The 26,036-nt window shown below is 62.4% G+C and overlaps 2 protein-coding genes across 22 annotated transcripts; one reads left to right on the top strand and one right to left on the bottom strand.

Moving 5' to 3' along the window:
* Positions 1 to 470: 470 nt before the first annotated feature.
* LMNTD2 (lamin tail domain containing 2) lies at positions 471 to 5,995 on the top strand. Of its 12 annotated transcripts, XM_047823577.1 has the most exons (13): positions 471 to 1,543; positions 1,617 to 1,769; positions 2,175 to 2,262; positions 2,391 to 2,504; positions 2,792 to 2,863; positions 2,945 to 3,033; positions 3,377 to 3,669; positions 3,924 to 4,002; positions 4,309 to 4,498; positions 4,582 to 4,707; positions 4,790 to 4,986; positions 5,320 to 5,572; positions 5,753 to 5,995. In XM_047823577.1, the coding sequence occupies exons 1-13, from the start codon at positions 1,311 to 1,313 to the stop codon at positions 5,882 to 5,884; spliced, it is 2,019 nt and encodes a 672-aa protein (XP_047679533.1). In that variant the 5' UTR covers positions 471 to 1,310; the 3' UTR covers positions 5,885 to 5,995. The 12 variants fall into 12 exon arrangements, with proteins under 12 accessions (XP_047679533.1, XP_047679529.1, XP_047679525.1 ...); XM_047823573.1 differs by having other exon boundaries at positions 2,792 to 3,033; positions 3,245 to 3,669; XM_047823569.1 differs by having other exon boundaries at positions 3,245 to 3,669; positions 5,320 to 5,995.
* Positions 5,973 to 25,950, bottom strand: LRRC56 (leucine rich repeat containing 56). Of its 10 annotated transcripts, none has more exons than XM_047823584.1 (15): positions 25,884 to 25,950; positions 24,832 to 25,725; positions 23,677 to 23,903; positions 23,004 to 23,076; positions 22,347 to 22,525; positions 18,697 to 18,784; positions 18,038 to 18,098; positions 10,790 to 10,886; positions 10,517 to 10,717; positions 9,603 to 9,786; positions 9,040 to 9,216; positions 8,897 to 8,961; positions 8,547 to 8,683; positions 8,212 to 8,333; positions 5,973 to 6,835 (listed from the first exon to the last, which is right to left on the bottom strand). In XM_047823584.1, the coding sequence occupies exons 5-15, from the start codon at positions 22,509 to 22,511 to the stop codon at positions 6,504 to 6,506; spliced, it is 1,629 nt and encodes a 542-aa protein (XP_047679540.1). In that variant the 5' UTR covers positions 22,512 to 22,525; positions 23,004 to 23,076; positions 23,677 to 23,903; positions 24,832 to 25,725; positions 25,884 to 25,950; the 3' UTR covers positions 5,973 to 6,503. The 10 variants fall into 10 exon arrangements, with proteins under 10 accessions (XP_047679540.1, XP_047679537.1, XP_047679538.1 ...); XM_047823581.1 differs by having other exon boundaries at positions 23,004 to 23,253; XM_047823582.1 differs by lacking the exon at positions 23,677 to 23,903.
* Positions 25,951 to 26,036: the final 86 nt, after the last annotated feature.

A 26,036-nucleotide genomic window follows, 5' to 3' on the forward strand; every position in this document is an offset into this window, starting at 1 on the left:
CCCCAGTGGAGCTCGGTGCCCTCTCGAGTTGTGGACGCCCGCGGGCACACTCCAGCCTGGTAGGACCCAAGCCAGCTCGGCAGCCAGGGTGCCTCACAGCCTCAATGCTGTCTGTGGACCAGGCATTCAGAGCCCTGTTTTCTGCCACGGGGGTCCTCCTGCCAGCCTGTATGTTCCGCAACACAGGAAGTCTACAAAAACGCGAAGTTGAGAGTCAGAAAGAAAGAAAGAAAGAGAGAGAGAGAGAAAGAAAGAAAGAAAGAAAGAAAGAAAGAAAGAAAAGGAAAGAAAGAAAGAAAAAGTTAGAAAGGGGTCGGGGGTGAAGGCTGGAGAGCATCAGTTTGTGTGTCAGATCTGGTGCTTCATTTTTGGTGTGGGGCAGAGGGAACAGTTATCGTGGTTATGAGAGGGTCCCCGGGGCTCCCTGAGGTGACCCAGGTGGTAGAGATGGACAGGGGCGGGGGGGGGGGGCTTCTTGCTTGGGGGCCAGGTAGGTGGGCATCAGCCTCTGAGGACAAAGAAGCTGTGGGAAACACTCAGGAGGGCCTCACTGCCAGTTAGAGTTCAGTAAGCCCCCACATACAGGGCAGCAATGCCCCCGATACCCACCAAGTGCCACAGTCAGGCAGTCAGGCTGGGGGTGGTGGACTGTGTGGCCACAGCAGGCTGGCTGGTGGCTCTGTGGTTCCCTGGGCCTCCTGAGGTTCACTGGCCGACAACCCAGCCTCTTACCACTTCTCCTTCAGGCAGGATCTGGAGGTGGGTCCAGGACTCACTCAGGGTCCTGGTCTGGGGTCTCCCTGGAAGCTGCTGGTAACAAACAGCCCCTCCCCTTTTGGTGCTGGTATCCATGGCAGCACTGTAAAGCCTTTCTTTCCCTAGGCCTGCTTGGGTTTCAGGCCTCAGGTGAGTGTTGGGGGTAAGGCCCTGGGTCTGGGGGCATCACGGGCAAAGGATTAACACCTCTGGGGACCTTTGCCTTAGGCTGAGGGCAGGACCTCAGGTCGTAGAGGGCAAGGGTGACAGAGAGACAACAGGAAATGTGCAAACATCCTGGTGACATGTTGCTTGGGGAAGGGGGTGGGGGACAGTTATCTGCTGCCTTGTCCTGGTCAGAAACACACAGACATAGACACACATGTGGCCGGCAATCTGGTGTCCTGGGGGCGTGCACGTGCGCATGCACACGCACGTGCGCACACACACAAGGGCATTTTTGGAGTGATGCTGTCTAGGGCTGTCAGACACAGGCACACACTTGTGGCCATGAAAGAAGAGCCCCACGCGGTACCTACCCATGGGACACAAGGATGACAGCCACACTACCCATCTCAGCTCCCCCAGGAACATCGAGAATGGCCCCTGAGCCTTGCCAAGAGGCTGAAAAAGCTGAGAGACAGGCTGCCTTATCCCTGGCGGACCAAGAGCCGGTCAGTGACCACCCAGAGCCTCCAGCTGGCCCACCCAAAGACCCAGTGGCTCCTGCATGCCTGAAGGACACCAAGCCCAGCTCCACGCCCGTGGTCTTCCCCATCAACCTGCGGTAAGGAAGCGAGGGAGGGGTGGTCAGCTGGAGGGCAGGGCCTGATCAAGTAGCAAGGGTGCTGGCATTGCAGGTTGGCCCCTGAGTCCTTGGACCCCCGCACCCTGCGGCTGCTGTGGGGTCAGCGGGAACTGGAGATCCAGGCTTTGCGGTGGACCATCCGGAACCGCCAGAATGCCCGGCACTGCCACATCCTGTACGAGGTGGCTGGACTGCCACCCGAGAGGTGAGCAGCAAAGTGCCAGTCCTTCGGCCCAACCCAGCCTCTGTCCTGGCCTGAAATGGCTTTTGTCTGCCCTCATCCCCAACCGCTGGGGCTGACCAACACTCCCACCTGATAATTACCCTGACTTTTGCCTCTAGCCCTTATCCTTACCTGACTCTGACCCCCCGACCTAACCCTGAAAGAGTGAATGTGCTGTAAACCTGCCCAGACCCTGACTCGAAACATGTCGATGGCCGCTGAACCTAGACTCGACCTATGACCCACACCTCTCAGAACCCGACCTGGCCTGGCCCGGTGGGACTCTGTGCCCTTAGGCCTCCACTGTCAGTGAAGAGGAGCCCCTCCTCCTCCCTTCCTTGGCTACTGACCTTGAGGTGGGGGCTGCTGAGATGGCCCCTCCCCCAGTTGCTCACACAGGCAGGAGAAGCTCCTGCAGAACCAGGTCCAGAAGCTGACTCTGGAGTTGAAAGGGCAGAAGGAACAGGCCCAACTGGTGAGGGGCAGGTGGGATCAGGAGTTGGTCAGGGGACCCAGGCTGGGGTGAGGATCAGGGGCCAGGTAGGGGCTGGCTCCGGGGGTGGGGAGAGGGCCCTGCCCCACCCACGCACCCTCCCGGAGCAGGAGAAGTCCCAGCTGGAGACTGAGCTGCAGGCGTTCCAGAGGTCCTGCCTCCTGCAGCTGGCCCGCTCCTCCTGGGTGGGTCGCGTGCTGCGATCTTCCACCGGCAGTGTGGAGGTAAGCCCCATTCGGCCCACCCTCCCGCCTCCCGCGTCCCCCTCCCCAGCCCTCCTTGGACTTCCCTTGGAGAGCCAGGGTGTCCCTTCCAGGCTGGTGCTTCCGCTGGGGGGCCCTGGCCTGCCTGAGAAGCCTGACCCCCAGGACCGTGGTCTAAGGCAGGGAGGAACCCCCTGGTTCCGCCCACCTGATGCACAGCAAATGTGTGCCTGGGGTGCTGGTGAGGGTCCAAGGGGAGAGGCTCATTCCCCGGCTCCCGCCCACTGGCCTCCGCTCCCCTTCTGAAGGTGGTAACTGCAGAAACGCTGATGGACTCCAGTGACCTCTCTGAGAATGATCAGGTCCCCTCTACTGGAGAGGTAAGCAAGGCCCCCGTGTGCTTTCGTGGCTCGGTGGGCCCGTGGGAGGGGAGAGCCATGTTCCTGTTGCTTCCTGGCCAGGGTTTCCGGCTGGAGGACGTAGACTGGAACAGCATTGCCCATCGGTATCCCAACCTGCTCGCCAACATCAAGTCCAACTCAGATCAAAAGTAACTGTGCCGGCCAGGGACTCCTGCGGGGGTGAAGGGAGGAGAGGGCGTGCCTTGGCATGTGTGCACCAGAGTCCAAGATCTCCCCTTAGTGTCCCTGGACGAGCCACTGACACCTCCCAAGGTCAATTCTCTGATCTACAGGAGGAGGTGAAACTTGAGGGGAAAGGGCTCCTGAGCCATCACAGTCCAGCTATGGCCTTTCTCCCAGGCTGGGTCCCAGGGGCTGGAACCACAACTCGGGGTGCCCCGCCCACCTTGGGGAGGTCAGATGGGGGCAGGGCTGGAGTTCAGAAGCCAGAGCCAGCAGGCAGCAAGCAGGTCAGCAGACCGTGGCCCACAGGCACCCCTGGGCCTTGCCATCCCCACCGGCCCCAGTGCCTGGCCAGTGGGGCTCGGAGCTGCATAGAGAGTGTGTGGAACAGCATCTCAAGAGCGTCGAGTGGCGTTCCCTGCCCTCTGTGGGCACCAGCAGCTCCGGGGGCAGGGACTCTGACCCCGGCAGTGGCTGGCTGGCTGAGCCTCATCGCGTGCAGAAGGTGACGGGACAGCCACCCTGCGCTGCAGGCCGCAGTTCTGAGTTGACAAAACCACACGGGAGGAGCTTCGGCAGGGAAATGCAGGCACTGCCTGAAGGTGGGGTACGGCGGGTCTCCCTGGTGGCTCCTCCCTCCCCCCACCCGTGAGGCTGGGATCTCCGCCCCAAACCCTAAACAGCCGTCTCCAGCAGCTTGGTCTCCCCAACAGCTCAGCGCAAGGCCGCTGGGGGCCTCTCCTGCCTCATCCCCAGGGGTGTGGGTGGCCTTGGGTGAGAGCTACCTCCTCTGCACTCTGGCTCGCTCCCTCCCACCCCTCCCCAGCACTTTGAGCTGTCCCTCCTCTTCCCTCAGCCCCCAGGGCCATCCCTCCTGCTGTGGATCTGACCCCTGGAGCTGTTCCTCTCCCACATGCGGCCTCAGGGTACTGCAGGTTAGTCTGGCCTCACTTTCAATGTCCCCAGAGGATGCTCCATATGGAGGTCCTCTTTCTGACAGGTCTCTCCCTGGATCCCTGGAATCCCCCCCTGGGACCCACTTGGTAAGACGGTCCTGACAGGGGAGTCCTGTGCAGACTCAGATCACCGGCATCCCAGGCGCCGCCTCCGTGGGAGGGGAGGGGGGTGACACGGGGTGGGGGTGGGGGATCCCAGCAGGGGTGGGTCTCCTAGCAGGACCGCGGTGGAGGGGTGCCCAAGCCTCTCTGCGGTGCCTCTACCCTCCCTGCTCACCCGCCCAGCCCCATTAACTCCAGCCTGAAGATCGTGGCCGTGAGCCGCAAGGAGAAGTTCGTGCGCATCCTCAACCAGTCGCTGGAGGAGACCGCCGACCTGGGCGGCCTCACGCTGCGGCAGCTCCTGTACGGCTTCCCGGTGTGCATGTACCGCTTCCCGCCGGGCACGCTGCTGGCTCCAGGGCACCACCTTACGGTGCGCCCCGCTCCCCGCGAGCCCTCGTGGCCTCTGCTCCGGCCCCCACCGCCCCTCACCCGCCGCCCCGTGCTGTCCAGCAGGTTTGGGGCGAGGGCCCCAGCAGCACCAAGAAGCAGCCGCCGTCGTCCTTGGGCCAAGAGCCTGTCCACTTCCATTCCGGCCGGGGATGCGTGACTCTCCTCCTGAACCCCAAGGGCGAGGTCAGGGTGCGTCTCAGACCGGGATGGGGTGGGCGGAGAGCCCCGCGGGCTGGGGGTGACCGCTGTGCCCCTCCCGGCCGGCCCGCAGGTCCTGAGCGAGCACCGGGCCCCCCACTGCGTGACCCCGGTCTCGAGGATCTTCGCTGACAACACCGACCTCTCCGTAGACCGCTTCCCGCTCTCAGAGGACGGGCTTGGGGCCGACCCCGGGGAGCAGAGTCGCGGGCCTCGACACTCGCGCGCGGGCAGGGTGCGGGAGGCCGGAGCCAGACGCCGGAGGCCCGGGTGGGCACCGCGGGTCCCTGGGTCTCCTCTGCCTCCCAGGACCCACCCCCGCAAAAACCGTCCCCCCAGACTCCCTGCTAAGGGACCATTCCCTTGCCTCAGGTCCAATCCCCTCTGAGGCCGCTCTCCAGACGGGTTCCCGTGCAGGACCACCACCCACCTCCCCAGGTCCCGTCCTCGCCGCCCCCCCGCCCCCCCAGTAATTCAAGAGCGCTCCCACGCGGCGTGCCCTGCAGGACCAGCCCCTGGCTCCCGCCTCCCAGGCCCCTTCCCCTCCAGGACTGCCCTTCCCGCGGGCGGGCTCCGGACCTCACGACCCTCCTGCCCCACCAGGACGCGGGGCCTCTTGCCGCGGCTGAGCACCAGCAAGCTCTTCCGCCCGCGGGAGGTGCCGGCGAGGCCCGAGGCCGCCGAGACCCGCAAGCCCGAGCTCCTGCCCGCCTTGCCCGGTGAGCGCACGGGGACGCGGAGGGCGGGCGGACCGGCGGGGAGTGGGAGTCCGGCCGACCCCATCCCGTCGCTGTCCCTCGCAGAGGCCGGGCTGTGCCTGGAGCACTGCGGGGCTAGCAAGGAGCACAGGGTCCGGGTGAGCGCGCGCGCGCGCGTGCGGGCTGTGGCGGGATACCGGAGCTCCCGCGGGGTCCCCCTCCCGGCCCCGCCCCTCCCCTCCCCTCCCCTCCCCGCCCCTCCCCTCCCCTCCCCTGCGCCGCTCGGGCTCCGCCCCTCCAGGCCGCGCCCCCGCGCCGCTCAGGCTCCGCCCCCCCAGGTATGCCGGAGAAGCGTGGACCGGGGCTGCCCGATGGTAGCGCTGTCAGTGCAGAGCACGGCCGAGAGCAGATACGGCTTCCGCTTCCTCCCCTGCCCGCCGGTCACCGCGGACCCGGGCGCTCGGGTGTAGAAGGTGGAGGGCAGCGCGGGCGTGGGCGCCCAAGGCCGATGGGCCGCGCTGGGAGAAAGTCGTGGGAGACCAGCAGTGCCAGCTGCACAATTTATTGAACCAACGTCGCCTACGAAGTAAACCGCATTCATGTACACCCGAGAGTCCTTAAAGCGGATTCGCTTGGTTTTGGGGTGCCCTATCCCAAGGGAAGGGCACTGGCTGCCCTGTCCCTGCGTGGGCGAGGACCCGCACAAATCCCCCAGGGTCGGGGGGCGAGGGGGGCCTGGCTGCACTCCGGCCACCTCAGCCTGGGCCCGGCCTGTGTCCTCCGGGTTCGTCGCTCTGACCACTCCTCCTGGGAAGGCCGGGCCCCATGGAAGGAGCGGGCAGCGGGGCCAGCGGTGGGGAACTGGGCTCTCCTATTCTGGGCTCTTCCTTGTGCCCACCCCTGGCAGTTCCAACCCCCCCACTCCCTTCCACCAAGAAGGGTCCCTCTTATTCAAGCCTATTTCCCGCCCCCCAACACACTCTCCAAGATGCTCTGGGTTCCATGAGGCCAGAGTTCACATGGGGCTCCCACGACCACACTGGGGCTCCTTGGCCCGCAGTCCAGGCCAGCTTGGCAGTGGGTGGGGGGTTACACTAGGGGTGGGATTGGGCTGGGGTGATAGGGTTCAGGTGCTGCACGCACCGGAGGCCGGGGAGGTCTGGCTGCTGGATCCGGGGCTGGCTTTGGGCTGGGACATCCTTGGGCTCGAGGGTTCGGCCCCGAGGCCACCTCCAGGCCTCTTAGAGCTGTCACCGCAGCTAGCCCCTGACCCAGGCCAGGCCTCAAGCTGCCTAGGGCTCTGAGCCTACGCCTCCTGAACTGCAGGTCTGTGGACCCCCAGAAGGTGTTGCTGGAATCAGATGGCAAGGGGAACTTAGGGGGAGAGGGGATCAGGTTACAGCCTGAGGTCCTAGAAGACTCTGGAAAACAAGGAAAGAGAGCTTGTCAGACAAGGGTCCCCACAGGGATCAGTAGATGGGGCGAGGGCCACCACAGCAAGGTGGCAGTGTCCCCTGGGACCCCTCCCCCAGCCCTTCACCCCCTCACAGCGGCACCCCTCCCCTCCACTTCCTGTGCTCCCCTGGGAGGCTGTGGCTCTGCGGCCTTGTGACTTTGCTGGGGCCACACCCACTTCTGGGCATGCAGAGGCCACAAAGTCTGAGCTCTGGCTTTGGGTCACTGAGTCGCAGCACCAAGAGTGGCCCTGGGCCAGTTCCTAACACTCCGCTATAGAGTGAGGCCCTGGCACCCCCCTCAGGGCAGACTGGGAGGTGTGGCCGTGACCAGTGAGTGCTTCCCTGGACCTGGCCTGGAGTGGGAGGCCCTGGCACCCTTCTGTCCCTGGGTCCCCACTGTCTGTTACCACTCCCGCTGGCTGCTCTGCCTGTCCTCTGTCTCCCCCCCCCCCCCCCCCGCCCCAACAGCCCAGGCACAAGCCCACGCAGGGAAGGGCACAGGCTTTGTCTGTCCTGTCCCTCTTCCATCCTGGCCCTTTTGACCCCCAACCCACAGGAGGGTCATTCAGCCAACCTTTAAGCCTATGGCCTATGAAGGGAAACACAAATAATATAAAAACAGGGAGGGGGACCAAACAGAAGAGACTCTTAAATATGGAGAACAGAGGGTTACTGGAGGGGTTGTGGGAGGGGGGATGGGCTAAATGGGGGAGGGGCACTAAGGAATCGGTGCCCTATATGCTAACTAATTTGGATGTAAATTTTAAAAAATAAAAAATCAAATGAAAAAAAAAGCGCCTATGGCCTATGTACTTGCTGCCCCTGCTTACAATGCCCCCTTCCCAGGCTTGCCCCCTCAGTTCTACGCGTCAGTTCAGACCCTCCCTCCAGGAAGCCTCCCTGGGCCCTGCTGCGTGAGGGTCTCTACAGCCCCCCACGTTTGTTCCATGCAGGACACTCGCGTCCTGGGCCCAGCACAGGCCCTGTGTGCAGGGTAAGGGCAGCACCCTCCCCGCCTCAGTCCCCTGGCCCATTTGGCGGCCTCTCCCCTCCTTTGGCCTGTGCCCTGCTCCCTGCCCAGTGGGCCTGTCCTGGCCCCTCATTGCCACCCTACCCTCTCAGTCCAGAGCCCCTGCTCCTACCCCCTTTTGTCCAGCCCTTGGGGCATTATTATCCCGAGCGCTCAGGGGAGGAGGACTTGGGATTGGAACCCTTGACTGTAAGTCCTCACCATCAGGAGAGGCCCTCCCCGTTACAGCCCCTCTCAGGGTCCAGCTGAGGAAGGGGACCCAAGCCGATGAATGCTGGTCTGGGGCAGTGAGTGGGGTCACTCTCAGTACCTGGGACCAGACACTGGGGGCCAGAGGGAGTCCTGGGCTTAGATTCGTCCTCTTGTTCTTCGGGCGCCCCCCGTGGGCCCCGGGGGGCTGTGGCACCTTCCTGCTGGGACTCCAGGTACCTACTGGGGAGGGGACCAGAGGGGGGAGGGGGTGCAGCCCTGCCCTTAGGGCCATTCCCAAACGAATGTGCTCTGGGGTGGTCCCCCAGCCTCAGGCTCCCACGGCCAGCTGCCCCAGCCATCCGGGGTACCTAGGCAGAGGCCCCTCCCCTGCCATGACCTCCCACCAAACCAGGACATGCAGTGGTAGGGCTGGGGGCCGGGAGGGGCACCCACCGAAGGTGCAGCTCCCTCCGGGCCTGGAGCCTAGCCAAGGCCAGGAGGTCACTGCTGTCTGCAGGGTCAGGCCCTGGGGTGGAGGCACTGGCAGCCAGGTCCTCCTGTGGGGCCAGCTGCTCCGGAGGTGTCCAGGCCTGAGGAGAGAAGGGGCTGGTTTGGGGGCACAGCCTTCGAGGGGGCTAGGTGGGGGGCACCCTGAAGGCAGGACTCATCTGGCTGTGCAGGGTGTTGGGGAGGCTGGGACTTCTGGCCAGCAGTGACTGTAGGCCAGGGCATTGCCAGGCCAGCACACGGGTCCCCTGTGGTAGCACTGCAGTTGTGACCCACTTGGGGGTGACAAGCCACACCTGGCACTGGTGTCGACGCTCCCGTAGGCCTTTGGTAGGGTTTCCGCAGAGGACTCGGCTACCACCTGAAGAAGAGGGGTGGCTGGGTCTGTTCTGGGGCTGAGGGGCTGCGGGGTCAGCTTTGTGCAGAGGTGGGTAGTTACCGTGGGTGAGGTTACTGGTGTCGTCCTGTGGAGCTGGGTCCTTGGGAAGCAGGCCTCCCGGCAGGGGACCCCCAGTGACCAGTAGGGAGAGGGGCCGTGGCCTGGGGGCCCGTGGCTGGGTCTCAGGCAAGGAGAGCTGGGAGCCGAGTGTCCGGATGGGGGCTCCGTGGGGATGATCTACCCGAGGGTCAGAATCAGAGGTCACGGAAGCACACGCCAGCCAGCCAGCCCGTGACACTGTCCACAGGCCAGGGACCCCCGCCCCCTAACACGTGTCTGTGTGTCTGCAGGCCCACACGCCACCAGGCGCTGCTCTGCTCACAGGGAGGTTATCCTGGCCTGGACGCAGGTATGCGGGGCTCTGGGGACAGAAGGTCAAGGCTGAGAAGGGATGTGAAATATGGCTGCTCATCTCTGAAAGGCCTAGGGGGGTGCTGGGGGGTGCAGAGCTCTCTTCCTGGGGGCAGCGGGGGGGGGGGGGCGTCTTCTGGGGCTCCAGCCGGTAAGGTCTCCAGGCGGGGTAGGGCAGCCCTTGCCAGAGGGCAGGGGAGTGGCCGCCATACCCAGCCCTGGGAACAGGCCTTCGTAGACACTGCCCTCCTTGATGGCCTCCTTCACCATGAGCCAGTCCTGGCGCAGCTCCCGGGGGGCCGGCACGGCCGTGTGTGTGGCTGGCACCTCATCCAGGACCCGCAGCTGTGGGACGAGCTTCCTCACCTCTGCCCGATAGTTGTAGCCGGGGGGCACCTGCAGGGTGGAGGGCGTGGCAGGCCTGGGTCTAGCGGGGCCCCTCCCGTGGCTGATTCCTCCAGACCTTCCTGTGGGTGCCGGCCTGGGTCACTCTTGGCCACCAGGGACTGCGGGGACCCTGGGCTCCCCCCATCACGTGAACTCACCCTCTAGGCTCACAGCCAAGGTCCAGTGGTGTCCTCTGGCCTGTGGAGCTCCCCTGAGCCCAGAGCTGTGGCCTAGCTGGGCACCACCACCCCGTGGAGGCTAGCAGGGCAGGAAGAGTGCGCTCTGGGCACGGGCAGTGCGGGGGTGTGGGCAGCTGTGTGGGGTGTGCACAGGCCTGCAGGAGATGAGGGGGGCTCTGGACTGGGCGTGCACGGGGCTGTGTGTGAGTGTGCGTGTGTGATTCCATGTGCAGACCGAACCGGACACGCGTGGTTCCATGTGGTGTGTGCATGGGCCTCACGGGGGTCTGTGCGTGGGCTGGGGGCCTGTGTGCACGTGGCCCCGTGGGGTCTGGTCCCGGCCTAGAAGGTCTCCAGCGATACCAGAGAATGAGTTCCCGGTGAACAAGTCACAGGGTGCAGGTGGACTGTGCCTGGGGGACGCGCCTGGGGACGATCCCGCCACCCTGCCTGGACATGACCAGCTTCCGGGTGGGCGGAGAGGCCCCTGGGGCCGTGGGAGGGCCAAGAGCGTCTCCCCATCCCGCGCACGTGCTTCCCCGGGCGCCCACCAGACGCACCTCGTTGGAGGGGCTGGGCCCTGGCCGCAGGCACACCAGGTTGCCCTCCAGGGTGAGCGTGGCCAGCCTCGGGCACAGCTGCAGGTAACGCACCTGCTCCAGGACCTCCACGCTGTTACCCTCCAGGTCCAGGACCTCCAGCTGCTCCAGCAGGCACAGCGGGCTCAGGTCTGAGATGTTGTTGTAGGAGACGTAGAGCTCCTGGGACAGCAGGGGGCCTCAGCCAGGGCTTGGCCGGCACCCTCTCCCCAGCCCGGGGCACCACAGACCCACCTTCAGGGCCGGGAAGCAGCCAATGCCATCCAGGTCGGTCAGGCCGCAGCGGGCCAGCCACAGCACCCGCAAGCGGCCCAGCGAGGTGCCCAGGTCTCTGTGGAGGGCAGGGTCGCCTGGTCAGCGCCGTCCTGGGCTGGAGGGCCACGTGTGCGTCCACGAAGGCCCTGTGCTACGCCGCGAGCCCATCCACCACCCGCATCTGGCTCTCTCCAGGTGCAGGGCTGCCCATGACCTGTGGCTGGTGCGTGGCAGCCTCCAGGCTGAGGAAAGGGCCCCGGAACCCCCTGCCTCCCTGCCTTCCCTCCTTGCTGCAGCCTCCCGGGTCTGGGCACCGGCAGAAGCCACCTCCTCCTGCCCCCCCCCCCCCCCCCCCGCCCCGGAAGGCTGGGTCTGGCAGAGGGGAGGCACCTTTGGGCGGGGTTATTTGGCTGAGCCGCACCCACCCACCATCTGCTGCAGTGGGGAGGGGGGGTTGGGCAAGGCGGCCCTGCCCCAGTGGGATCAGCCCCACTCCCTTTCTGGGCCGTGCTTGTGGCTGGCTGCCCCAAGTTACACCCCCTCTGCCAGCCAGTTGTGCCTCCAAGACCTCCCCCACCCCTGCCCCGGGCCGTCCCCTGCCCAAGCCTTGTCTTGGCCCATCGCCCTCCCTCTGCCGCCACTCCCCTGCAGATGGGCAGGCCGGTGCTGCCTCATCTTAGAACAACGCTGGCGCTCTCTGGGCCCACTGCTCCCTGCAGGGGCCCTTCATTCCTGGGTGCCCCCTGACAGGGCGTATCCTTTCATCGGGTTCGGGGAGGTTCTTGATGGCATTTCTTTTGAATTTCTCTCTCCGTGTTCCCCGTTCTCACATCTGGAGCTCTACCAGTCCTTCCTCGGTTGTCTGAGGATGACCCTCGTCTTCTTATCTTCTCTCCCCTGTTTCCATCTCTCTGCCTTGTCTTCTGCTTTCTGGGAGATTTGCCCATTTTCCAACATTGCTACTGATGTTTTTATGTTGGCCGCCATGTCTGACTCTTAAGTGCCCCTCATTGTCCTCTGCTCTTTTTTCGTAGTATGCTATTCTCGTTTTGAAGATGCCAAGAAGCCACATCTTCCGTGTCTCTCGCAGTATCTGCTGAAGTTTGGGGGTTTTACTCTCCTCCCTCTATTGCCTAGTCTCCCCTGGGACTTTTCTGTGTCGTGTCGCAGGCACCCTAATATTTCTAGTTGTACCATTAATAGCTTCTTGGGCATTCGAATTGGGGGCGAGGGCCTGAAATGCTGCTTAGGAGAGCTGCATTGCCGGGACCGTGACGTGGGGGGGCTTCCCTGCCGGGGCCTGGGGTGAGGGTGGGGACCAGTCGCTGCAGCGTGACTCCTGTGCTCCTGAAATCGCACCCCTGCGTTTTCTCGCCTCGGGACTTGGCGTCTGCCCTTCTCCCTGCTTAGCTGTTCCTGTTCCTGTGTCCTCCTCCCAGCCCTGTGACATCCGATGGCTTTTCTGCACGGCTTGGTGACTTCCTCAGACCTTCCAGTGCACACGCCCCCTCCCCCCACCATGGTGATGTCTGACCCACAGCCTCACCTGGCTGCCGTCCCCCCAACCTCCACGGCACCTTCGTGAACTTCACTCCCGTTACGGGGTCTCCGCGTTCACCCCCAGTCCGCTGCAGCCAGTGTATCTTCCCATCATCTCTTAATTGGCTGAGGTCTGTGTCTAGTGACTTCTTCGAGAGGGGCCGATCAAACTATTTTCCTTGATCTGTAACTTATTCCGAAGCATTGGCTGGGCGTGGAATTCCCGTTCCTGCTCTCTTTCCACTGGGCATGTGGGCATCACCCCACCTCCTGGCCTTGAGTATTTCTGTAGAGAGGTCCCAGGGAAACCACATGATTCACCTTCAAGGAGGAGGTGATGCCTTTCCTCGGCCGCCTCCAGATTTCATCTTCACGTCCAGTAACTTCGTTAGGGTGCGTTCCAGTGTTAGCTGGCCACCTTCGATTCTTCCCTTCAACGTGTGGTTGAAAGTCCTCTTTTGTGTCTCACAAGTCTTCTTTTTTTAAAACAATTTTTTTTTACTTGTATTTATTTTTGAGAGAGAGAGACAGAGAATGAGAGGGAGAGGGAGACACAGAATCCGAAGCAGGCTCCAGGCTGTTGGCACAGAGCCTGACGCGGGGCTCGAACCCACGCACCGTGAGATCATGACCTGAGCTGAAGCCGGACGCTCAACCGACTGAGCCACCCAGGCGCCCCTCACAAGTTTTCTTTAACCTTTAACTATTTGTTCTGTTCCATTATTTCGGTTTCCTTCTGAAGCGATTACAGTCACGTGCCCAGCAGACCCTCCGCCCGCCCTCCACCCCTGTGCTTCGCCCAGACGCCGTTTACGGGCAGGTGTGGTCGTTTTGACCGTTCCTGTTCTCCACGCGGCACGTTGTGCTGGGTTTCCTGCAGGATCTCTTTGGAGTGTGTCTTCATTTCTGAGATGGCATTATTGTCCCATTCCATTTCTTTTCAGAGTCTGCTTGTGACCTGTGGCTCAGACCCGAGGGGCACGGCCAGAGTGGGCTGCGGGGTGGGCTAGGTGGCTACGTGCCCAGCTGAAAGCGGGGAGTTCCGCTGTTACAGAAGAGTGGGTCCGGGGGAACACCTAGCAGATTTTGCCTCATCTCAGATTCAATAGGAAGATTACCGAATATTTGGAAGCAATGACAAAGAGCAAAGCACGCGGAATTTGCGGAACCATGCCTGACGCCGTCCAGGAAGACAGAGCTGCACCTTCAAGTGTGTTTCTCAGAGAACTAGAAGGGTCGCCACAACAGAGCTTCGCATTTCGCGCAAGGAGCTGGAAAGAGGACAACAGCACATTTCAAACAGAACAAGAAGTGAAGACACAATAAAGATCCGGGCGAGACGAGTAACAACCAGACCGTACAGAAAGCCAACAGAGCCGAGAGCCGACTCCGCAAAAAGTTAACGGACAACCTCCCGCAAAGCGAAGGTGAGGAGACGATGCCAACAAATACACGGCATTTCAAAGGAGGAAGAATTACAGCCAGCGCAGCCGTGGCAAACAAACAGAAGACACTGTAAACAAAATACAGACCAACATTTTTGAAAACCTAGACAAAGCGGGCACGCAAGGAAGTGCGAAACTCGGTTAAAGAAATTAAGTGGTGATGGTCATCCCCCAACCCTCACAGTCCTCAGACCTGGACTGGTTTTCGTGAATTATTTTAAAAATGTTTATTTATTTGTTTTGAGAGAGGAAGAGAGAAAGAGAGCAGGGGAGGGGAAGAGAGGGAGGGAGGGGGAGAGAGGGAGAGAGAGAGAGAGAGAGAGAGAGAGAGAGAGAGAGAGAGAGAAACCCAAGCAGGCTCTGTGCTGTCAGGATCCCGACGGGCTGGATCCCACGACCCTGGGATCGTGACCGGAGTCAAAAGCAAGAGTTGCACACTCAACTCAACCGACAGAGCCACCCGGACGCCCCTACCGGTTTTAAAAGTAAGTTGTAATTAGCCACCAAGGAGTCGACAATGTCGATCTTCCACAACAGTTTTGTACACAAGAAGTTTAAAAAATAGAGCCGTCGAAAAGGACAGTTAGAGGGGGAGGCAACGTAGGCGTCAACCCCTGATCCCAGAACCAGGGAAGTACAGGGCAGGTGAAGGGCTGGCCCTCGTGAGCACGGACAGGAAGACTGCCGAGCAAATAGAATTCAAAGTCACAGCGATGTTAACTCAGCGTGACCCAGTAGTCCTACCGCAGGCGCACAGGGAAGGATCACCACCACCGATGGGGTCCAGGAGTATCGTTTCGTGATCGTGTGGACAGACGCAGAGAAACTGAGACACGTGCCCGTTCAGACAGACAGAAACCAAGCGTGCCCGCCGCCGTCTTTGCTCGTATTTCACGTCGTGCCGGGCGGCGGGCCCGCCGAGGCTACGGGGTGAGACGAAGAAGCGTGTGGGCTAGAAGGGAAAGTTGCCGGTCTTTCTATCTTCAAGACAGAAACCCCGACTGAACTAACAAATTACTGGGGTTCTAGGAGAGCTTGGCAGTTTTGCTCCGTCGAAAATCAAGACACGAGGTTGCCAGAGACAAGACCCACGAATGAGAGTCGGTAGTGCTGTACTGATGGAAAAGAAATCTACGCTACATCAGCGTAGTTCTCTACGCTTATAGTAACCAACCAGAAAATACAAGAGAAACGGAGCCCCACGCGTGATTGCAAAAATCCCGTAAACATGTGGGCCTTTAGTTCTGGTCTCAGGGAGGCCGATGTCCTGCCCTGTCCCAAGCAGCAGTGGGGACGGGAGGGGTGGCTCCTGGCTGAGCTCACGCCGCCTCGGTTCACGATCACATTCTGTTCCTGGCGGCTGGTGCCGGGGAGTGTGACAGGACGCGGTTCTGCACAGAGAAACGCAGGACGGACGCTGGGAACCTGCTTGTTCTTACTGTCAGACGCAGGAGGGCACGTTGCCCGTTACAGGATGAAGGGTGTCCCCCCTCCCAGCAACACGTAAGTCAAAGTCCTACCTGCCAGCACCTCAGGAGGCGACCCTGTTTGGAGAAGGCGTTGTAGCACGTGTAATTATTAAGACGAGCTCCCCGCGGCGCGGGGTGGGCGCTAATATCGTCTGGTGTCCTTATGAAAAGGGGACGTGGGACGCAGGTGGGGACACAGGGAGGATGCCGTGTGAACGTGGGGGCAGAGACGGGGCGGAGGCGCCGACGAGCCAAGGGGCGCCGAAGAAGGCAGCAAGCTGCCCCCGCCCCCCCCCCCCCCCCCCCCAGGCGGAGCGGAACGAAACGGCTCCTCCCTCGCAGCGCCAGAAGGAGCCAGGGCCGTCCACCTTCGCCTTGACTTCTGCTCTGCCTAACCGGGAAAGACTACATCTCTGCTGCTCGGGCCTCGTGCGTGCCGGCCTCGTCCGCGGCCTGGAACGGGGCTCGGCCCGGGTGCGCGCTGGGGGATACAGCGTCCCGTGACCTGCGGCGGAAGGCTTTCTATCCGATAACAAACTTCCTACCTAGGGGAAGCTTAAAGACTCCGTTAAAAACGTAAAAGAGCACACGGGTGGGGAGCTATTCATCTCCGTGAACGTGTATGGGTAACAAATAAACCCGAAGTAGCAGGTGAATCTTTCTTCGCTGCAAGGAGAATTCGGAAAGAGTCGTGCGGGCAACGCCCGACAAACAGATCGTGAACGTCAAATACGAGAAGCGTTCGGGAGCAGCCCGGTCGTTTTGGGAAAAGGAAGGCGACGAGGAGGCCGTCGGACACGGACACATGAACACACAGCCCTAGGAGTACAGGCAGCGTGGCACTGGTGCAGGACAGACGGACAGACGCCGCCGAGAGCTCCCACGTCCACATCTGCGCGAGGGCCCGATAAGTGGCAGAGTGGTCTGTAGGGAGGCGGTGGGTTGCTGGAGAGACGATGTCGGGAAAAGGGGCTCATCGTACGGCAGGAATTAAACTGGGTCCCGATCTCATGCCGCCATTGAAGGCGACCTCGCAGGTAGAGACCGTAAGAGTGAACGAAAGGAGAGGCAGAATAATCCGGCGACTCCAGGGACGTGGACGAACTTCCTGGGTGAGACCCAAATCACCAGCCAGAATTGACGGACCGGGTCAAAACGAAGGGTTTCGGTGGAAGCGAAGGCCGCCACAGGCGAGGTCAGCGGGGGCAGGCGGGCTGAGGAGCCTCGCAGAGTCTAAGCCACGCTCAGCCCGTGTGATCAAGAACATCCGCCTTCACGCCCGCGACATTTCAGCTGCTGAATTCTCTCTCAGCCGCCGACGAACGGACAGACGTTACGTCAAAATCATTTTCCAGCCCTTAAGATACTGCCCGAGATTTTATTTTTTTAAGTAATCTCTACGCCCAACGTGGGGCTCGAACTCACGACTCCAGACCAAGGGTCGCACGCTCCTCTGACTGAGCCTGGGCGCCCCACCCCGGCCTGAGATTTTAATGCCCTTAGTATGGCTGTTATCAGCTAAGCCGCAAATGAATTTACTGGATTGCCACGCTTAATTAGATAGCTTCCTTTTACAAACTGTTGTCCACTTTCAGCCCGTGGAGATTTGCAAACCTCGTGTGGCCCAGTTTCAGGATTCAGGAAGACAAAACTTAAAAGACTTGCTACGCTTGTCGCTGTTGTTATCAAGGGACAGAACGTGTTTTCTTGCAATTTATGATCGAATCATTTTTCTTGGAATTGGGTTTTTTTTTTGTTTTCTTGGAATTGAATTATTTTGTTTTGCTACAAATGATGTATCCTATTTCTTAATTTTATAATACGTTCCACTCCTCTGTAGTTTTCATCCTTTCGTTTATGAGTTTTATACACTTCATTACTCGCTGAGCTAATCTGAAGCCTCCACAAGGAAGTAAACAGGATTTTTTGTCTTTGTTGCTTTCTCTGTCAGAACACTGCTTAGCCACACGCTCGAGGCACGTTCCTGAAATCCCACTTTCTAGACCCTCACAGCAGACACGGTGCCCTCTGTGCCCCCTGAGGCCCGTTCTCTGCTCTGGCCCTTGGGGCTGCACCTGACCTTTATTTGATAAATAACAGTATAAATAAGGAAAATCAAGAAAGCATTCGAAGGAGGTTGCTTCATAAATACCTTTCTGGACTCCCCTAGACATGACTGGGTGCTGAGAGCCCATTTAAAACGTCTGGATCATTTTCCAGAATTCTGACCGGACCCCCTGCCTCACGCTGGCCGGCCCTGGCTACGTAAAACCCAGTTTGCTCCGACACCAAAAACAGTCTGATGTTGCTTCAGCTTTGCTCTTTCCGGCCAATGACGTAAACAAAGAACGTTAATCTGTCTTTGGTTTTTTGAATTTTGTCTCTTCAGTTGATGACTCACGCGCCATTACGTTTTACGTGCCCCGCCGCAGGGACGCCTGAAACCCTGAAGGCTTGGGTGGTATTGGGACACCCACCGGAGACCCCTTGCTTGTTGGGGACTCTTTGCCAAAGATGGGGAGCATCTTCCGGGCACCCCGTGGTGGGTCCTTGGAGACCTGGTGTGACCAGCCTGAAGCTGACTACAGGCTCTGAGTGGTGTGTGTCACTCTCAGCAGGTGCCTCCAGCAAACTGGGGGTGGGTGACACGTGCCACACGTCCCAGAGTGAGGCTGGAGGGCTGGCATTAGGGCCCGGACACAGAGGCAGCAGGACGCCAGGAGGCTGTCGGTGGGGACCCCCCCCTCCGCCGGGATCCCAGGGCAGGTACTCACCTCACGGAGCCCAGGCAGCTACCGTTCAGCTTCAGCTGGCTGAGGTTGGGCAGGTGCACCCCTGGGGGCCAGAGGAGGGAGAGGTCAGAGACTAAGCCTTACCCCTCACTCACCTCTCTGCACCCTCCGGAGACATCCGTGCTCCTTGGCCCCTGATCGATGGCCGCTCTGAGTCCTGGAGGCAACCTCGCGGCTGTGTGCTTCACACGGGGCGGGGGACACCTGAGCAGACGGCCCGTCCGGAAGGCCAAGAGGCCCCAGGACTCCAGGAGTCCACTCGGAGGAGGGGCGCCCCATTGGTGTGGCGGGGCCGCCACGGCTTGGGTCCTATCCCCGAGCCACATCCCAGATCCAGCCACAGGCACCCCACACCATAACCCGCACCAACTGGCGGCTCTGTTCCAGAGCACAGGAACCCCCGAGCCCGTGTCCTTGCGCACCCTAAAACCCCCAGGGAAAGCGTTCTGAGCTAGACTCCTTCCAAGAACGGGGCATTGACCCTGCAAGACAGTCCCCGATCCCTGAAAGAGGGATGCAGGGCAGGCCCGTGGGGTGCGGCGGTCCAAAGACCGAAGGCTGGCAGGGAGCCCTCCAGCGAACGGACCCTCATGAAGTCTGACCTTGCCAGCGGTGGGGTGTGGACAGGGAGGGGCTCTCACCGAAGTTCCCCAGGCTGCTCTCACGGGTGCTGACGCACATCTCCAGCATGCCCACCAGTCGAAGGTCATCTACCTGGGCCAGGGCGCGCTGCAAAAATCAATGAAGAGTCAGCCCTGGGGACTGGACCGCGGTCACTCCTCCCCAGTCTCTGCCTTCGGCTCTGGGGCTGGAACAGGGGGCAGAAATGCCCGTGCCTCATCTGTGTTGACCTTGGCCAGGGATGGCTTTGGCTGGCGGGGCTCTTTGCAGACAAGGGCCTGCCCTGAGGGTGCCACTGTCCAAATGAGACCCAGGGAACAGACCCAGTGTGTCGGAGCTCGGCGCCCAGTCTGCTGAGCGTGGCTGAACCACAGCCCCCCGGACCCGCGGACCAGCATGCCTGGACCCACCCACGGCGGCTGGGTGTTGTTTGTCACGGAGCGTGGCGGCCATAGCGGATTCATACAGAACGCGGGAGCTAGGCACGGTTCCCACGGTCCGCACGACAACGCGACTAAACAACGTGACTGATTTGGGACCGGGTTGGGGGTCTGAAAAGGCAGACGCCTGTGCCATGCGAGACAGTCTCCTGCGGTAGCCTGGATGGCAGAAAACGTGCACGAGGAGCTTGTCGCGTTGAGTGGAGAGGTCCCAGCACGCTGCGGGCGGAGTGAGCTGAGCCCCCTTAGTGCCCTTGACAGGGGGCTGTCCAGAGGGAGGGGACAGAGCCCCGGAGGTTTGGAGCCCGTGGGTCTGAAAAATAAAATGGCCTCTCGATTCCAATCCGCAAGAGAGAAAGCTGAGAAGGGCTTGCAGGTAGGACGACCCAGTGAGCCAGTCTCAGGGACGAAGCCAGCCTGCCCGGCACCCACCGCACCCGCAGAGGCCCCGGGCTCTCAGGAGAGGCCCCGGCTCGCAGTGACAGAGTCCGCAGAGAGGACCGTGTCCGGACACGATCGCAAGTGTGGCTTTTGGTCCTGGCGTCGGCCGGACTCATTCGTACGGCGAAGCACACGGGCTGTGGGCCTCTGATGACCAGGCCGCCGCGGCCCGGACTGGGGGTCACGGAGGTCGTCCGCAACAGCGGCCCTTTCCCCAGCCGGGAGCCAGGCGGAGAAGGGGGCCCCAGGATGGACAGAAGCCACACCAGGGACAGAACGATCTCCAATCAATGCGTGTTCCCAGCACAGGGCACCCAGACATTTGTTGGGTGGGGGTCAGTGCCACCAGACCAGGGCCCCCCCCCTTTCAACTGGGAGAGGCTGGCGAGGTAGCCTGTTGTGTCCCCCTCTGCAGGCTGGCTGGGGGGCCACGCTGGTCCTCACGCTCGCCTGGGTCTCACGGACAGGCCCTTCTTCGGATGTGTGCGGTATAGTTTCCTCCCCGGACACTGGACTCGCCTGAGACGGGGCGCGTGGGGACTCCGGGAGTGTGCAGGGTCTGGATGTGGGGGTGGGTAGGCTGCCACTCACGCCGGTCACTCCTCCCCTGAATTAGAACGGTGTGCCCATTCCCTGGCGGGCGACAACACAGACCCCAGAGCAGGTGGCCTCGTCCACGCTGGGCTTGGCGGAGGGAGCCCACGAGTTTGCACCTGGGGTTCGCCCGCTGCTCACCCCGGCGTCGGCCCTGAGCAGGGTGGTCCCGTGTGGCCCCTCGAGCCTGGATCCCAGCGGGAGCCCGCGGGGCGACTGGGAGCAGGGCAGCCTCAGGACGGACACCCGTCTTTGGAGCCAGAGTCTGGGAGGCTCACGGTCAGCGTTATGTGGCCAGAGACGACACACGGGACACAGCGATCCCCCTGCCAAGGGGTTGGGGACGGCTGGTGGGCGCCTGAGCGTCAGCGAGATTCACCCGGGAGCAGTCTGAGGTGGGCGTCCACGTGGGTCTGAGGAGACAGCTTCGTGGCACGTTCGCACCCCGCCCGGGCCTGAGGTTGCGGGGATCCCAGGCTGTACAAAGCCTTCTGTGTGACGGGGCCCTCTGGGGAGTGTCCCGCCGGCCATCCGAGGAAGGCACGGCGGCCATACCTCCTCCTGCAAACATCCTCCCTGTTGGGCACTGTCAGCCGAGAAGGAACACAAACGAAGGGAAATGAAACACAGACACTCCGTTGAGCACCGGGAGTGTCTGTGGCTCCGCGGATGCTGGGGCGGGGGGCCGGTGGGGAGGGGTTCCTGCACCCGGACTGCAGCCGCCTGGCCCAGAGCCTGTGTCCTGTCTCCTCGGCTTCTGGCATGAGCTCACTTCCAGGCCCTGAGGGTGCTCACGGCGGGCTCGCTCAGTCGGCCTGGCCTAACTCCTGGTGTGTGGTGCTCGGTGGGTGCTGAGGCTAGGTCCTCGTGGGGGAGGTGAGGGTCACTGCCCTCCTTGGCCCTCCCTGCCCCTGCTCTGCTCCCAGCCAGCTGCTCTGTCCAGCAGAGGACGCTCCAGCCCTGTGCCCAGGTCGACTGGTGCCCGAGTCCCCTCTGAGAGCCAGGCCGTCGTGTCAGGGCAGCCCGGGCTCCCCGTGGCCCTAGGGGTGCCTGAGACAGGAGCACCACCCCGAGCTCTGTGCACACTGTCCCCCTCCAACACGTCCGCCCGCTGTGTCTGAACCCAGACCTCACTGGCACCAAGGGACACAGGACCCCAGAGCAGGCCAGCACGGAGGTGGCCTGCAGCTGTGAATCCGTCTCTGTCCCCTGGGGCCCTGTCAGGGGGGGCTGTTGAGGAGCTGGCGGGGGGCCGTCCCGATGTGCTCCGTGCTGGACCAAGGCACTGGGAAATCTTGGGCTCGCAGGGTGGCTGGAGGGCTGCACGCACAGAGGAGCCCGTGCGGAGCGTGGGGACAGGGGCCTGGCAGGCGAGTCCCACCCGCGCCGATCTCTGAGTTGGCCGGGGAGGCAGGTGGGGGCCTGGGGCGGCCAGGTTTCCTTCTGCCGCACGTCGGTGAGTATGTCACGGCAGGGTCTCCAAGGGACCCCTCTCCATGAGCCTCTCACCCTCTTACCCCGTGCAAGGGTGGGTGTGGCGGTGCCTGCAGCTGGCGGGGTCTGCCCCCTCGGCATGGCCAGCAGTGGGTGACGTGCAGAGCTGCCCAGAAGGGTCGCTGGGCAGGAATCGGGAGCCGTGGGGGCTCTCCGCGTCCTGGTGGGCCTCAGGACAGGGGCGGGGCTGACAGCCCCAGATGTGGGAGAAAGCCTTCAGCAGCTGCCCCAGACGCAGTCGGTGGGACCCCGGAGTGGCCCCCACTTAACCAGCTGGGCCCGGACGCCAGGGCTCCCCTACTGAGGTTGTGTTTTATCTATCTATCCCCGGTGGTTCGCACCTGCTGTGTGCCGGGCACTTTGATGGCTCCCCACCCTGTCTCCTGCCGGGATGACAGCCGCTTGAATGAGGGGCTCCTCAGGTTCATGGAGCGGTTCACAGAGGGGTCCCTGGAGCCCAGCACACAGCGGGTACCAGGCAAATACCTGTGGGATTCCTGCCCGGCTCATTCCCTTTGGGGTCCTGAATGGCGGGGGCACATCTGTGTCACCAAGCACCTGTGTCACATAGCAGGGCTGAGGACGTCTGTCAGCCAGGCAAGCCTAGAGGGCTGGGGACCGAGGGCAGGCCGGACACCAGCCCTGGGATGCTGCCCCACGCGGAGCCCTGCGGCCTGAGCCCCCAAGCCCTTGGCACTCACCAGTCGGGCAGGTGACAGGTACTCCTCTACCAACTGCTCGCCATGGCTGCCCGGGTCCTTGCTCTTCGGGCAGGGGTTGTGCGGGCCTTGCCAGCTCAGCTCCCGCACCAGGATATCGGCTGTGCTCGGCCAAGGCCGGTGGGCTTTGTCCCAGGCCTGGTCCATTCACATCCAACCTGCTGGGGATGGGCAGAAGGTAACGATGCCAAGCCTTTGCTCTCCCTCAGATCTGTAGCCTGGCTTAAACCCCTGCACAGCCAGCCCCTGTGGGGCTCCCCCTGTCCGGCTCTGGGGGGCTGTCACTCATTTAGTTTCCCCCTGCCTGGGGGCCTCGTTGCACACCCCCCCCCCCCCAGTCCCCTGCTCAGCCTTAGCTCACACCCCACTTGGGTCTAGGAAGGTCATCCTCCAGGGCCCACAAGAGGGGTACTGGCTCTAGACTCCCCTATCTGAGGTCCTACGTAGGCTATGAGATGTGGGCCCCGGGGGGGGGGTGCCATTGGCCCCAGGTCATGGTTGCTCTGTCAGCTGTGACCAGCAGCAAGCCATTGCCTCAAGCCCTGTGCTGTGCGTCTCCCCGGATGGTCTCCAAGCATGGGGGCCCAGGACTAGGCTCTCAGGCGTTCCCCGCCCCCCGTGCCCGCTGAGCCCCCTCACCTGAGGCAGCTGCCTTTTTCCACCACGGGTCAAACATTCAGGCAAGGGGGCGGTATGTGTCCCCAAGTGGCACCTGCAGGAGAGAGGTGGGTTGGCCTCCTGGCCAGGTCACTGTGCCCAGGGGATCTGAGACAGGCGGGACTGAGGTCACAGGGCTCAGAAGTGAGCAGGTGCCGAGATGCATGGGGCTGCCAGTGTGGGGACTGGCCCTCAGGTGCTTTCAGTCATCCTGATGAGGGACCTGGAGCGGCTGAAGAAGAAGTCAAGTGGTGGCTGGCTGCATCCTCTTTCCAAAAGGGGTTCCGGGTCTGCCACCGTGGACTGTCCCTCATGGGCTGGGCTCCCTGGCATGCTGTCCCTCCTGAGGACCCCCAGCCCCAGGCCCCACAGGTGTTGTTCAGTGTGTCCCTGAGCCACCTGCACGAGGTTCGCCTGGCACTGGTCCTGAAAGATGCAGATACCCGCCAAGCCCCGGACCTGGGAATCGTCTCTGGGGCAGAGCCAGAAGTCTGCCCGGGATGTTCTGGCCACCTCCCTCCAACTGAGTTGAGGCCTCGCTGACCCCTGCCCCTGTATTCCCTTCTCTCCTTCCTGGATTTACTCTCCTTATAAGTCTGACTCGTTCTATGGTCCTCTGCGTTTTACAACGCATCCTGTCGAGTGAGCACCTTACCCCAAGACAACGCGGGCTCTGTGCGGGCAGGATGCTTGCCCGCTGCGTCCACAACGTACAGGGCTCTGCGCTAGTCACCAGCCACTGTTCTTATCTATCAGCCTCTGTGGACGTTCAAGACGCATCCTCTCCGCCATGCTTAGGGCAGGGAGGGTGGCCAGCTGGGCTCTGACAGAGGCCTTGGGAGGGTTGCCGAGCCCTGGCTCTGTGCGCCTCAGTGACCTCACCTGGAAAGTGACACAAACACCCCGGATCCAGGGAGGCTAAGGCCATGGGGTTTCCAGCCAGGATTTCTTTCCAAAAGTTCCCTCTGCTGCCTGCCTTTCTCTAGCTGGTGAAAAGCCGTAAGCCTGGCAGGAGGACCCCACCACTGTGCCTCCTGGCAATGTGCCGGCCACCCCACTCCCAGGCCTGCCAGCCTTGTGGAGACGGGAGTGCGTGGGCTGGTCAGGCTGCAGCCCCAGGATGCCCTTGGCAGCCTTAAGGGCCAAGCCCACTGCTCCTTCCTTCTGTGCCTGACAGCAGGTGAGCAGAGGTCCTACCCCTGACGGGGCCCAGAGCATCGGTCCCGTCCAGCCCAAAGGTCTCAGGGTCCAAGGAGCAGGGCCTGTAAACACTGTCCCCTCACATTCGTGCACTGGCTGGAACCTGTCTGTGCTGTTCATGGCTCTCTACTCCCAGCCCCTGCCCTGCCACTCTGCAAGCCCTACAAGCCTCCCAGGTTGGAAACCCATGGGGCTGTCTGTCCCCACAGCCCAGGCTAATGCCAGTCCCTGGTCTGGCTCATCAGCTCTCTGGGTCCCCTCCGCTCTCCAGGCCTTCACCACAGCGGGAGGAGCTCTGAGGGCAGGGCCTGGTCCCCTGTGGGTCTCCACCACGGAAACTCCCAGAGCAGAGTCTGGGTCCCTGCCTCCCAATCTTCCCCAGAGGCGGGGAAGGGGTCCCAAGCCCCTCCTATCCCGGTGAGTGGGAGCCCGGCTACTGGTTTTGCGCAGGGCCCCTGGAAGACCAGATTTGACACCTGGGGTACCACTGAGTTCCCCACTGGCTTTGCTGCTTCATCCTGGGGCCTGCTCCTCGGCCTGTCTGCCCCGAGGCACGGGGGAGACAGCGAGGCCTGCGGCCCCGGGGCCCAAAGGCGTGTTTGGCTCTCACCTGAGGGGTTGGTCTGTGTGCCACCGCCCTGGGCGCCCTCCGCCGCCGGGGGCTCGCTGCGACTCGGGGTCGGTCTTTCTTCCGGGGGCGGGGTTGCGGGCCCTGGGCGCCATGGCAACGGGGCCGGAGCGTCATTTGAATACTCAAATATTCATGAGGCCGCGGGACGCTCCCTGACTCCCAGGTCGAGCCACGCCCCTTTAGCAACAGTTGCTCTGGCAGGGCGAAGGGGGCGGGGCAGCAGCCAATCCGGATCGGGATCGGGAGCGTCGGGCCCCGTAGGCCGCGGGCGCCCCCTGGGCTGGGAGGGAAGCCGGGGCAGAGGTGAGACGCCATCAAGCGGGGACGGCGGGGTGGGGCGCAGACAGGTCAGGTGTCAGCCCCTGCAAAGCGGGTCTCTGGAGCAGACCAGCACCCACCTCTCCCAGCTGGGAGGGTCGCCCGTGAGGCCCTGGCCCTGGCCCTGCGGGATTTACCTCCGCCTCGGAGCGTGACGGATGCCAAAACAAAAGGAGCCCCTGAGGACGAGGCAAATGCAGACATGGACACCAGGAGGGGAGTTTGGAGTGTCCACGCTCGAGAGGGACGCCACCACCCGCTTCCATTTGTGCACCTTCACTTCGCGTCTGTGCGCGTCAGGCGCAGGCCCGGCTCTGTTGTAGCAGGGGTGCAGTGCGCGGGACCGCCAGCCGGATACAGTCACGGCCGGTGGGGTCGGTGCTGTGATGGGGGCGGGGGTGGTCCCCGAAGGGGCCCTCCAAGGTCACGGCCTGCAGTGGGGTGAGCTCCCAGGGAACAGCACGGAGCGGGCACGGGAGGGGATAGGGGCAGGGAGGGGGTGCCGTCTGAGCAAAGCGAGGTTGGGTCTCACGTGTGATGAACGCATCATGCTTTCTGTAAAAATGAGAGGTGTGTTTATACATTGCACTGAAATTTTAAAAAATGTTAAAAACATGTCTTTCTTGAGAGGAGACAGGACGTGCATGTTTGTGCTTGGGGTGTCACCCACTTGGGCAACTTTTGGGTTGGATTTGCTGGGTGCCGTTTGTTACCTGCACCGTTGGAGCCTCTGGGCTGGGGGAGCTAGGTGGGCCGGTCTGCGGGGCCTGCCCAAGTTGGGCGAGGCTGGTGGTGAGGGGCTGCGGGAGAGAGGGGCTGCGCGGAGTCCTGGGAGGGGCTGCGCGCTGCTGAGAAGCAGCTGAAAA

Source organism: Prionailurus viverrinus, chromosome D1, assembly GCF_022837055.1.
Source record: "Prionailurus viverrinus isolate Anna chromosome D1, UM_Priviv_1.0, whole genome shotgun sequence".
Classification (NCBI taxonomy): domain Eukaryota; kingdom Metazoa; phylum Chordata; class Mammalia; order Carnivora; family Felidae; genus Prionailurus; species Prionailurus viverrinus.

Coding starts and splice junctions, on each gene's coding strand:
- LMNTD2 (XM_047823565.1), top strand. CDS start 1,311: ATGACAGCCACACTACCCATCTCAGCTCCCCCAGGAACATCGAGAATG. Junction 3,034..3,244: donor AAGTCCAACTCAGATCAAAA/GTAACTGTGCCG, acceptor CCTTTCTCCCAG/GCTGGGTCCCAGGGGCTGGA. Junction 4,987..5,319: donor GCCAGACGCCGGAGGCCCGG/GTGGGCACCGCG, acceptor CTGCCCCACCAG/GACGCGGGGCCTCTTGCCGC.
- LRRC56 (XM_047823582.1), bottom strand. CDS start 22,511: ATGGACCAGGCCTGGGACAAAGCCCACCGGCCTTGGCCGAGCACAGCC. Junction 8,334..8,546: donor CGGAGGGAGCTGCACCTTCG/GTGGGTGCCCCT, acceptor TCCCCTCCCCAG/TAGGTACCTGGAGTCCCAGC. Junction 6,836..8,211: donor CCCCCAGTGTCTGGTCCCAG/GTACTGAGAGTG, acceptor CTTGTTTTCCAG/AGTCTTCTAGGACCTCAGGC.